This window comes from Lissotriton vulgaris, chromosome 4_1 (genome assembly GCF_964263255.1).
Source record: "Lissotriton vulgaris chromosome 4_1, aLisVul1.2, whole genome shotgun sequence".
In the NCBI taxonomy this organism is placed as follows: domain Eukaryota; kingdom Metazoa; phylum Chordata; class Amphibia; order Caudata; family Salamandridae; genus Lissotriton; species Lissotriton vulgaris.
In genome coordinates, this window is record NC_141691.1 from 517,847,263 (window position 1) to 517,860,564 (window position 13,302).

General features: G+C 41.9%; 1 protein-coding gene across 3 annotated transcripts in view; it reads left to right on the forward strand.

Moving 5' to 3' along the window:
* The window catches only part of LOC147718915 (uncharacterized), a 143,897-nt gene that overhangs the window by 13,729 nt on the left and 116,866 nt on the right, over window positions 1-13,302 (forward strand). For all 3 annotated transcript variants that reach the window (XM_086964665.1, XM_086964662.1, XM_086964663.1), the window contains exon 2: window positions 7,814-7,944. In XM_086964665.1, coding sequence (XP_086820791.1) covers window positions 7,921-7,944 — 24 coding nt within the window. In that variant the 5' untranslated portion in view covers window positions 7,814-7,920. The remainder of the gene's footprint in view (window positions 1-7,813; window positions 7,945-13,302) is intronic.

A 13,302-nucleotide genomic window follows, 5' to 3' on the forward strand; every position in this document is an offset into this window, starting at 1 on the left:
CAAGGCAGCATGGGTGTGATTATTACCAATATCAATGTGGTTGTGTATGCGGAGCCCCGCAAATACATCCCCTGGTGAGGCACACCAATATGGATCACGCAAAAGTGCTTCTGCTTTCGGTTATAAATCTTTGTTTATTTCATTTCCATTGTTATATGCATATGGTCCATTTAAGGATAATTGACTTCGATATTAAACAGCATATCAGAAGACGACAAATGTTGTAACTCGTTAACATTTGAACATTGACCTCCAATGCATTTCGGGCTTAGGTGCCCTTGGTCACGGAGAGCTGAGGAGGAAGCAGAGAGGAGCGACAGTGAGGGAATGTATCGCAGTTAGGAAGGTCGGGGGGGTCTATTACAGTGCTATGGTGTGTGGGCTAATGAGATAAGTTACTAGTGCGCGGAGCTACGGTGAAGGGTGGGGTGTGTGATGGGAATGTTACCGCCGGTGGAAAGAACAAAATATAAATATCTAAACCTTAGTTTCTCAAAGTCTTACTTCAAAGTTACGCGTGGCGTCCTGAGACGTTCTCGGTCGGTCATCCATTCGCTGTCTCAAACGCGTGTGAGACAACCTGCTTAATAATTACATGAACAGAGATGACGGACTAACGCCCGAATATAGCGGGGGCCATGTTGAAGTGGTGAACTTATAGGGAAACCGTGTAGTGTTAGGTGAATACTACGTACACAGAAAGATAAACAGATAAACAAAGGTAAAACGTGTGAATGAAACTGAAATAAGGAGGAAGGTGAGGCAGCTGGATAGTACAATATAGATGATGTTACAGGTAGCAGCTAAATTCTGTACGATCATTGAGCCCGTGGGGCTTAAGAGTTTGCAGGAGGTAAATCCATTCAAGTTCTCTCTTGAGTAACAGTTTGGTATTGTCTATGCCTTCTCTCTTGGGCACGATCTCTAGGACCATGAATTTTAATTGAGCGATGGTATGGCGTGCTTCCATAAAGTGAAAGGCAATGCTGGATTTTTCAGTTTTAAGTCTAATGTTAGACTTGTGTTCATTAAGTCGGGTTTTGATTTTGCGCTCAGTCTTCCCTATATATAGTTTGCCACATGGGCATTTGAGGGCGTAAATCAAGTTGGTAGAATCGCAAGTGGCGTCAACATGGAGTTTGATATTGTGTCCTTTCATGGGGTGTTGTATTTCATTGCCCCTAATTACACTGTTGCAGTGGCCGCAGTTCAAACAGGGTTGAGTGCTGCGGTGTCGTTTGGTTGACTCAGTGGGCTTAGCCAATATTTCTTTAATGTTTCGGCTCCTGGTGTGAGCAAATATTGGTGGCTCATTGAAGATGCCTTGAAAGTCGGGCTCATTTTGCAGTATTGGCCAGTGCTTCCAGATAATCTTTTTGTACGCTGCACTCGCAGTTGAAAATTTAGACACAAGGACCATGCGTTGCTCTATATTTTTATGAGTCTTAGCCAGGCAGTCCTGTCTGGATATGTTGGCAACACGGGATTGTGCATCTCGCAGGACAGTCTCTGGGTAGCCACGTGCCCGGAATCTGTCTGACATTTCCATCATCCGTTTATGGACCATTGTCTCATCAGATACGATGCGCTTGACGCGCAGCATTTGAGAGTACGGGAGGTGTTTTTTCAGGGAGCCTTGGTGGAAGCTGGTAAAGTGGAGAGCATTATTTCGGTCTGTGCTCTTTCTGTGAAGATCCGTGACTATTCCGTCAGCAGTATTTTTAATATGGACATCTAAAAAGGCGATGTCAGTTTCGCTGATTTGCCACGTGAGTTTGATCCGCGGATCTTTGGTGTTAGTTTCCATCAGTAGGTTATGGAGAGATTCTTTAGTGTCTGCCCATAGGAAAAATAGGTCATCAATGTACCGTAAGAATAGTTTCGTGTGTTTTAGAAAACTTGGGTTAGTGTACAGGTATTTTGTTTCAAAATTCTCCATGTAGGTATTGGCGTAGGACGGGGCGGCACAGTTTCCCATCGCCATTCCAGAGAGTTGCAAAAACCACTGATTGTCGACTTTAAAGTAGCTGTGATATAGGGTAAATATCATTAATTCCATCAGGAACGTTTGCATGTCAGGGTGAATGTTGCTTTTGAGTAGGGTCTGTTCTATTGCTTCGATGCCCCCCGCGTGGGGTATTGATGTGTATAGTGAACTCACATCAGCTGTGCAGAACACTAGAGGTTCATGGCAGGAGGTTTGGATGCAGGATAGTTTCGTGAGGAACTCTGTAGTGTCTTTGATGTGACTCAATGATTGAGTGACTAAAGGTTGTAGGTATCTGTCCAAAAATTTACCAGTGGTTTCATGGATCGATCGTTTGGTGGACACTATCGGTCTGAATGGGGGGTCCATGAGATTTTTATGGATTTTTGGACACATGTGGATCGTTGGACTTTTGGGATATTCCACTAGCAGATACCTTTTGGTGCGTTCTTCTATGATTCCTGATTGGTATGCTTTATTTACAATTTCTTTGAGTTGATTGTGATACTCATTGGTAGGGTTACAATCCAGGGCCATATAGGTATCGGTATCTTGGATGTGTTCCAAAAGTTTGTTCGTGTACATTTCACTATCGAGTATAACAAGGGCCCCGCCTTTGTCTGCTTTGGTGAGTTTTATGCTCGGATCGTTGGCTAGGGACTTCAACGTGTCCCGATCTTTGTTGGTCAGATTGTGAGTTTTTCTAGGTGCCTTGAAGTTGATGTTTGCTGAATCTTTGCGAACCAGTGTTTCAAACAAATCGATACATTTATGGCTGGTAGGTGCCTGATAAGTACTTGGAGGTCGTAGACCTTTGAGTTCATCTGTTTTCTCAGTGGTGGGTGGAGGTAATACATTATCGAAAAAGTGTCTTAGTCTCAGTTTCCGGGTGAACTTGAAGGTGCTAACCTCAAGTTCCAGGAGGTTAGTTGATGTCGTGGGAATGAATGACGTTCCTTTTTCTAAGAGGTTCATTTGATGATTAGATATTTGAGTTTTAGAGATGTTGATTACGAGACTGCTTTCTTTGGTTTCTGATCTTTTTTGGCAACTGTACTCCTTGTGGCCGGTGGACTTATGTCTCGTTCTTTTGATCTTGCTCTGCCTGGGTCTTCTGGAGGGTCTGGGCTGATCTCTAAAAAAGGAGAAGAACTAGATGTTGTTTGTTCTTCACTAGTGCTGGGAGCACTAGCGTTGGCTTTAATGGAATTAATGATATTTACCCTATATCACAGCTACTTTAAAGTCGACAATCAGTGGTTTTTGCAACTCTTTGGAATGGCGATGGGAAACTGTGCCGCCCCGTCCTACGCCAATACCTACATGGAGAATTTTGAAACAAAATACCTGTACACTAACCCAAGTTTTCTAAAACACACGAAACTATTCTTACGGTACATTGATGACCTATTTTTCCTATGGGCAGACACTAAAGAATCTCTCCATAACCTACTGATGGAAACTAACACCAAAGATCCGCGGATCAAACTCACGTGGCAAATCAGCGAAACTGACATCGCCTTTTTAGATGTCCATATTAAAAATACTGCTGACGGAATAGTCACGGATCTTCACAGAAAGAGCACAGACCGAAATAATGCTCTCCACTTTACCAGCTTCCACCAAGGCTCCCTGAAAAAACACCTCCCGTACTCTCAAATGCTGCGCGTCAAGCGCATCGTATCTGATGAGACAATGGTCCATAAACGGATGATGGAAATGTCAGACAGATTCCGGGCACGTGGCTACCCAGAGACTGTCCTGCGAGATGCACAATCCTGTGTTGCCAACATATCCAGACAGGACTGCCTGGCTAAGACTCATAAAAATATAGAGCAACGCATGGTCCTTGTGTCTAAATTTTCAACTGCGAGTGCAGCGTACAAAAAGATTATCTGGAAGCACTGGCCAATACTGCAAAATGAGCCCGACTTTCAAGGCATCTTCAATGAGCCACCAATATTTGCTCACACCAGGAGCCGAAACATTAAAGAAATATTGGCTAAGCCCACTGAGTCAACCAAACGACACCGCAGCACTCAACCCTGTTTGAACTGCGGCCACTGCAACAGTGTAATTAGGGGCAATGAAATACAACACCCCATGAAAGGACACAATATCAAACTCCATGTTGACGCCACTTGCGATTCTACCAACTTGATTTACGCCCTCAAATGCCCATGTGGCAAACTATATATAGGGAAGACTGAGCGCAAAATCAAAACCCGACTTAATGAACACAAGTCTAACATTAGACTTAAAACTGAAAAATCCAGCATTGCCTTTCACTTTATGGAAGCACGCCATACCATCGCTCAATTAAAATTCATGGTCCTAGAGATCGTGCCCAAGAGAGAAGGCATAGACAATACCAAACTGTTACTCAAGAGAGAACTTGAATGGATTTACCTCCTGCAAACTCTTAAGCCCCACGGGCTCAATGATCGTACAGAATTTAGCTGCTACCTGTAACATCATCTATATTGTACTATCCAGCTGCCTCACCTTCCTCCTTATTTCAGTTTCATTCACACGTTTTACCTTTGTTTATCTGTTTATCTTTCTGTGTACGTAGTATTCACCTAACACTACACGGTTTCCCTATAAGTTCACCACTTCAACATGGCCCCCGCTATATTCGGGCGTTAGTCCGTCATCTCTGTTCATGTAATTATTAAGCAGGTTGTCTCACACGCGTTTGAGACAGCGAATGGACGACCGACCGAGAACGTCTCAGGACGCCACGCGTAACTTTGAAGTAAGACTTTGAAAAACTAAGGTTTAGATATTTATATTTTGTTCTTTCCACCGGCGGTAACATTCCCATCACACACCCCACCCTTCACCGTAGCTCCGCGCACTAGTAACTTATCTCATTAGCCCACACACCATAGCACTGTAATAGACCCCCCCGACCTTCCTAACTGCGATACATTCCCTCACTGTCGCTCCTCTCTGCTTCCTCCTCAGCTCTCCGTGACCAAGGGCACCTAAGCCCGAAATGCATTGGAGGTCAATGTTCAAATGTTAACGAGTTACAACATTTGTCGTCTTCTGATATGCTGTTTAATATCGAAGTCAATTATCCTTAAATGGACCATATGCATATAACAATGGAAATGAAATAAACAAAGATTTATAACCGAAAGCAGAAGCACTTTTGCGTGATCCATATTGGTGTGCCTCACCAGGGGATGTATTTGCGGGGCTCCGCATACACAACCACATTGATATCTAAAGGTGTTTCAGACGGATAACACCACCCTACGAGTGCACCCAGAATTCAGAAGCCTCCCATTAACTAACTAACTTACCTCTTCGTTGTGCACCCTGCCACTTCCACTAATTATTACCAATATACCACACCATAAACGCAACATAAAATGGCTTGTGTGTTTTCAGCGAGCATTGACAACAGGTCCTGAATTGGAACCCAAATCAGCCCTGTCAAATTGTATCAGACCAGCTACCTCTACGGTGCGTAGAGAGCGAGCCTGACCACTACAACGGATGGACACCGTTTTTAAATATACAGAGACACATATAAAAACATGTAAACCTCAGCGAGTGGTTCATGATACAAAACACAGAGGAAGTTTAAGAGTGTTTTGTTCGTAACGACCAACCCGTAATCTGAAGGGAGCCTTCTCGAGAGCTGTCCTGGACTCATGTCATCTCGTCATGCACTCTGTTTCTGGATTCACACCGATAGGAACGCCAACTCCAAAACACACAACCACACACACACACAGAATCACACACACACACACAACCACCCATACCACCACACACACAACCACACACACAACCACAAGCACACACACAAGCACACAAACATACACACAACCACACCCACAACCACACCCCCACAACCACACACACAAGCACAACCACACACACAACCACACACACAACCACAACCACACATACAACCACACACACAACCACATCGTCAGTGCACGCTTTCACCGGGCACAAACACCACCAGCTGTCAGTGCATGCTTTCACCGGGCACAAACAACACCAGCCATCAGTGCACGCTTCCACCAGGCACACACCACCAGCCGTCAGTGCACGCTTTCACCAGGCACACACACACCACCAGCCGTCAGTGCACGCTTTCACCAGGCACACACACACCACCAGCCGCCAGTGCACGCTTTCACCAGGCACACACACACCACCAGCCGTCAGTGCACACTTTCACCAGGCACACACCACCAGCCGCCAGTGCATGCTTTAACCAGGCACACACACCACCAGTCACACACACCACCAGCCGGCAGTGCACACTTCCACCAGGCACACACAGCTCCAGCCATCGGTGCACAATTTCTACAGGCACACACACCACCAGCCACCAGTGCACACATCAATTGTTAATGCATCCACAATTAACTATTGTAGCAATTGCAGTATGGCACACTTTACTTTTAAACATATTCATCTAAAGGGCAGCATGCCACTATTGCTACAAAAATAAATACATATTTTTTTGGCCTACAATTTATAGACTTTTGTTGTAATTTGCGCTGCAATATTTAGCAATGCCAATAGCTCAAACTTAATTAATGCGAGACCTATTACATTGCAAATGCTTGTTCTTCTTTAGTTTGTTGAAAGACAATGCAACAGACAAAAGGTTTGAAATGAAGGACGCATGTGTGTGTTAAAAGCTTGGCTTCTATTGTTAGGAAACCTCATACAGACCACTGGCTGCAATTCTCCAATAATAAGTTCTAGTCAGGATGGAGCCATCGTGCACTGCACTTCAGGGCTTTAAGTGGGATAGTGAAAGCTAGGGGGCTCTAAAATGAGTGTCAGATAAAAGGCGTAAAGTGGGTGCAGAGGGAAACAAAACAAGCAGAGGCATGCAGAAAGCAACAATTGAAACAAGCGCGGCCGTGAAAGTGAAAGGCCACCCTAATTAAAACCAGGCGGGAGCGGAGGGGAGTGAGAACACCACAACAGGCACTACAGCAACGCATTGCAGCCGATGAGAAGCAAGCTGCAGTGCTGCTTACTGAAAAAGAAGCCCTGGAGTGGTGCGTGCATGTGCGCGCAGTCTTCACGCACTGCCCTTGTGCTTGTGGCGTGCCACTGCTCACTCCCACAAGGTGGATGCCGCCACAAGCATGAGTGCAGTGCTTGAAAAGTGAAGACTAATGGCTAAAGGCCCTCCAAGGGCAGCGCATGTGCGCTGCCTAGGTGAGACCTAAAAAAGGGCTTGTGGGTCAATAATGACTGTTAAAATACAGCATTTTTCTTTCCGAGGTAGCAGCATTAAAAAGATAAGAGTGGTGCTGTAATTTTATGCAGTCCCACATGACACACACCAAATTAAAATAATTTCTTCTTGCTAATTTGCTTCTTGTATAGTCTTTATAAATGCAGTGCTGCTCCTAAATTGTCTCATTTCCTGCTCGGGTTGCAGGGCTACAATTTAAACCTTAATACCTATGTTTTGAACCTTCCTTAAAGTAAACTTTTTTTTTTTTAGAGTTAACAATGGTGATTTCTTTGAAGTTATACAAGAAAACACATTTCTGCTCACCATAGTACACTCAACATGGAGGTTGTAAAATAAGTTTGTCTCTATTATATGCTATTTTATGTACAACTCATACCATGGTATATCATTTTTCTGATGTTCTTGAGCATGAAATGTTCACTAATGTTGTATGGGCTTGAAGTTTGTAAGAATCTGGTCTGGGCACAAAACTCTTCATTTCATGGCACGTTAAGTGTGGGCTGCATTTAAGCAGAGTTTTAATTGGGAGTTTTTCCAATGACTGAATGAAACCGCTCTGTTCTTTTCCTCTCCAGGTGAACGGAAGGATACTAATACCACACCCGCCTGCATGCTTTTTCCTCAAACACGTTGTTGGAGCTACTAGCCAACTTGATTTTTGAAAGAAAGTGTCATTCCAAAAATGGCCGAGCCGGATTCTTCTCAGGTAACGCATTATATATATCTTTTTTTGACTTGTGTACTTGGAGCAGTCTGAAGAAAGCATTCCGAGATTTCAACAAAAGTAAAGTAACCCATTAAGAACAAAGCAACTATGAAAACTTGTACTAGCGCATATGTTTGTTTTACCAAATTCCTTCCCTTGCTCCGACAGAATACAGTATCTTTAGTAACTCTGAGTGATTTGCATGTTTACAGTCTCATTAGTTCGTCTAGGTGGACAACATTTTGAATTTGAATCAGGGGTGCAGACTGTGTTCCTTGAGTTTGCCAAGTTACCACAAGTTACCAATCAAGCAATGTGTCGGGGTATATGGAACTAAATGTGTGGTTCAACCGCTGGCATGCTATTGTATGAGTAAAGTAGATTACATTTATCACCATTTAAAAAAAATAATAATAATTAAGTGGAAAAAACATGTACTCTTTTTCACCATGGTGTTGTAGGTGATCCGATATAGGATGGACTGCCGTTCATCAACTGATTTCTGATTGAATTCAGAGTAACTAGGTAAAGATTTATTGTTTAAGTTAACTAAAACCACTTACAACAAACTTACAAAGTAATAGTTATCGCAGATTTCACAAACAAACTCAGTAAAAAGTTTTTTAATGGGTTACCCATGAGGATATCCAGTTCCAGAAGATGTTTAGAGTATCATTTGTCAACCTTAATGAGTCAAAAATGGAAAGTTGTTTAAACAGTGTCCCCATTCCAAATAATTCTTCTATTCACCCTCAAAATGCTTTGCTGAATAATTGTGTAGGGTTGTAATAGAACAGTTGCCACATTAAAGAGATGCAATGAGGATAGTGATAGTAAACTTCCTGGCGGAGTAATCATTTTAAAAACCAGCATTTATCAAAGTGTTCAGTATGTAAAAAAGAATAATCAATTCTATCTCTGCTTCCTGCTGCATGAAACCTATAATTAGCTGGTTGATCGTTCAGAGATCTACCAATAAGTTGTCTAAAACCCATGTTCCTCAGTGACAAAATAATTATTCTTCAGTTGACAGTATATTTGACTGTGTTGCAGACCCGTTGAGGAATTTAAGAATGTTAAATTCTTTATTCAAATCCTCAATGTTGGGGGGAACGGGAGGCAAAGATGGCGGCTATTTAAGCTCTCTACTTGGTCAACCCTCCTGAGGTTTCTTTGCTCGATGTTAGTACTGGATGTCCGCTATATGGCTACAGATTAATTTGATATGATTTGGACCGCATATAGCGTTTTTTCTCAACACCGCCGGTTTCCATTCTTCCGACTCACCTGGTGCCTCCCCGTAGGTCTCCCTGTACGTCTGATACCCCCAGATGCCGGGCTGCCTCCTATGAAGCTCTCATAACGCCAAAGAGCCCAAGAGGGTCTAAGGTTTGTGGGTCCGCTGATGTTTTCGTGTCAACGAAGGCTGAAAGCAGAGGGCTGCGCATTGGAGCACCAGCCATAAGCTAAGCAGAGCCTGCCTCCGAGAAAATGCTTGGTGCTGGTCCTGGAAAAAGTTGACCCTGGTGATCTTTTTTTTTTCTGTCAAAAATTTATCGAAACAACCGTCTTTAATGGAAAATTGAGCTACTAGTAATGCAGAGGGAAATCGAGCTACCAATACATGTATTGATGAGAATTAGCAGGCGGAGTCAGGCACTACCGTTCAGAGTACCGAGGTGAGCCAACCCACTCGTGATTAATCAAACAAAAGTGCTGGGCTTGGAAGGGCAGCAGAGGGGCTATGGGGGGGCTCTATTGGTGCAGTATAGGGGCCTGTTTCTGTATCTGCAATAATGCTAGGCAAAGATGTAATTAATGAATGGGAACATTTAGAGGTAGCCATGATGAAGGATACATCCGTTACAGCAACATCTACAAAAAGGTTGAAGAAGCCTAGGAAGGGGGATCGCAAAAGCCAGAGCTGGGCGGAGCAAGCTGACATTCTTGAAGCCAGGAAGGAGACAATTTCTGGGGAGAAATTCTTCTCCGTTTCGGATCCGTCCAACTCTATAGCGGACAAGGTTTCTTACGTCTCAAAGCGTTGCTCAGGGGGAGATTCACCAGGTAAGTGGATGGAGTGAATTGAGTAGCCTATATTTGGAGGAATAGGACATTGGCAATAACAATCCTCAATCAAGCACTGTACGGAACAAGCATTTGCAATTCAATCAGTCTCGCCTTTGGGGCCTTTTATGTATTTAGCTATGCAGCACATTAGCCTGGGTGCTGAAACATCTACTGTTCTTTAACATGGAGGGAAAGTAAGCACCAAATTGCGTGACACACCAGGTATGGGAACACATGGAGAGAAATATTGCCTTTCAGCTGGAAACGGTATAGACCAAAACTCTGTTTTTAATATAAAATCAGTTAGTGGTCATATCAGGAAAATACAAGATTTGAAAAAAATATTATTGTCTATGGGTGCTCTTGGAAGACCATTTCTATGGACTGGAATCTAGAGAATGCTAAAGTGATTCTGGTATTTTACTGACCTCTGCTGGTCGTTTTCTATTAAGAAAGTTTAATAGAGGGAGTTGCCAGAAGAAAAAAAAAAGAAAGTCCTTCAGCAGAAAGCAATTCTGGTATTTTACTGACCTCTACTGGTCGTTTTCTATCAAGACAGTTAAATAGAGGCAGTTGAACAACAAATAAAGTCCCTAAGCTGAAGCAGACAAGTCCTAGGGCTGATCTCCAGAGCCCAAAAAGTACTTACACATATTGATCAAACCACTTATATTTCCTTTATGATTTGTTGTGAGATATAGACGCTAATCACAGTAAATGTAATTTAATCTTTAAATTTGATGGAGATTATCAGTACATTTAAAAAAAAAATGATTTTATTTTTTTATTTCATAATAACTCTGGTTACGTTAGGTCAAGAAAAGTTTTTAGTACAATTGCCAGACCTCCACATGATCTACCCAAAGCGGCCTTTGCTTCTAAGCTTTCAATTACAGTGAAATTAGAAAGGTGAAGAATAGTATCTTTCCATGTTTCTTGACAACATGCATTTTCTGAACCAACATAAAGTAGTGTAAGTCTCAATCGGTCTGCTTAATTTGTTGATCTATATGATATTTCAAGAACATGGGTTTTGAGAAGCCAGATTTGCGTAGGAGTTAAAAACATTAGAGAGTCTGTTTTGAATTATTTTCTTCATCGTCCTATTTGTGTGTCCAAAACAAATTATCATTTGGTACTGTAATGTGTATACTATTTTTCGTTTATGCCTTCAGCAATTTAATTGTCTCTTGATTCAGTTTTATTTCTGGGAGTAGTCGATTGAGTTCTTCTGAGTTCCTTTTCATCTACTTCTGGTTCCACTGCATTGGCTTTGTGTTTATTATAGATTGGTTGCTCGGAGTTGTTTATTTCTGAATTTAAAGTAGCAGATTTTATTAAGGTAATTTTGTTGTTTCTTACAATATTGAGCTTCCTCAAATATTTCTAAATCTGATTTGTTGGTCAAGTACTGGTCTTAAATAGGAATTTCGATTTTCTATTTCATTTCCTCCCTTTCTTGAGCCTTCATTCACTTCCATATTTTTAAAAACTTCAGTCTCTTTTAGTTCCAGTGACATTATTTCATTAAGGTTTTCTAACTTGTCCTTTAATACATTCTGACAATGAATGTATGTTGATAACATCTGGATTTAGAGGATTCTTGTACTAACCATATATCCTTTGGTAAAGTTTTTTCTTGTGAAAATTGTTGTAAATCTTGTTTCTCCTTCTTTTTAGTTTGGAGGTTATTGCTCATTTAGTTTGCTGTTATGTATTTGTTTGTAAAGTTTAGCTGAGACTAACACCTTTTCACTACTGTTGTTAAAGTTGTAATTTTATTAGAGATTCATCAGTTGATTTCTGGTTGAATGCGGAGTACATAACTGGGCTACATTTACTCCCAGCCTTAGGGGCACAAAACGAACGATGATCCCTCGCTAGTTATCCTGTGGGAATTTGATGACTATTGTGTTGCTTTACTGTTCTGAGGTGACCCTAGCCCTATGAAAATTAAATCTGTACCTGTTCAGTGTGCAAGCTGAGGAGATCAAGAATAATGAATCATATTTCAGCATTTTTTTCTCTCGGTCAGGTAGTGCACCCAAAGGAGGTTGCAGGGTGGATGGTGCTTAGTTACTTCAGGGATGTCACTGAAGACTTGAGTGGTAATATAAGACTCCTCACCAGTGATACCGACTGTGTCATTTGCAGTATCAGCTGTAATGTATGGGATAATTCGAAGCACTATAGGGGTATTTATGGATGCACAGCTTTTCATAACAGAGGAATTGTAAATGTGTTGTCCTATACCCAGTCCTTCTATTTCCAGATGCCACAGTACACTTGTCCTCCCCTTGTTCAGCCATCATGCGGGCCCACACTTTTCTTTATTCAGAATCTTGTCCTGCAGCTGTAGATGGATACAACTTATGGGCAAGGGTGGGCCTCAACCAAATGCATGTGGAGTGCACCAACTGTTTCCCCCCTTTCTCACCAGAATTCTGCCAACTGATACAACTTTTTTAATGTCCTTTAGATAAGGATAAATAATTAAAAACATGAGAGAAAATATTACATACTTTAAAAGCTGGGCTTTAAAGGTTGACCTGCAAGTGTGTTTTGCTCTGAGATGGGTGTGTTTTAGGAGCCTCTTAATTTAGGTTGCAGTATCACTTTTTATTCTCCCTCTGTATACTTACCTCTATTTCTCTCTTCTGTATTCAACTCCTTTACATCCAATTGTTTTTTAGGTCGAGCCTAACTATTGCTTAAGCAATCGCCATGCGAGAGATTTAGTAAGGGGCACCAGAAAATGCTACCAAAGACCTTTGGAATGCGGTTTATGGCCAGTGCATGTGAGGCATTCAAGCGCGAAGCTGGCATCTGGCATCGGACTTGAAAGCAGCAGACCACCACAGAGCAGCCTCAGGCTCAAAGTACGTCGCACGCTGTGCTCGTACCCAGCAGACGTTTTGTGTATTCCAGACAAATTTCTTTCTGGCTTCATTTTCATCCTCTTACCTACCGTTAATCTTTCCCTTAGCCTCCACGCATATTTTTTTGTTTCCTCCTTTTTATCTTTAAACGCCACTATATCATTTTCACCCACCTTTTGAAGCCATACTCCTGCGACACTGATTTTGGCGCATGTCTTGGCTATATATATATATATATATATATATATATATATATATATATATATATATATATATATATATATATATATATATATATATATTACCAACTGGCGGTCGCAAGTAGGTAGTTATAGTTAGGATTGTTTTCCATAGGAAATTATGAACATTCTATTGGGAATAACCTTGGCGTCGATTGAGGGATCTGCCT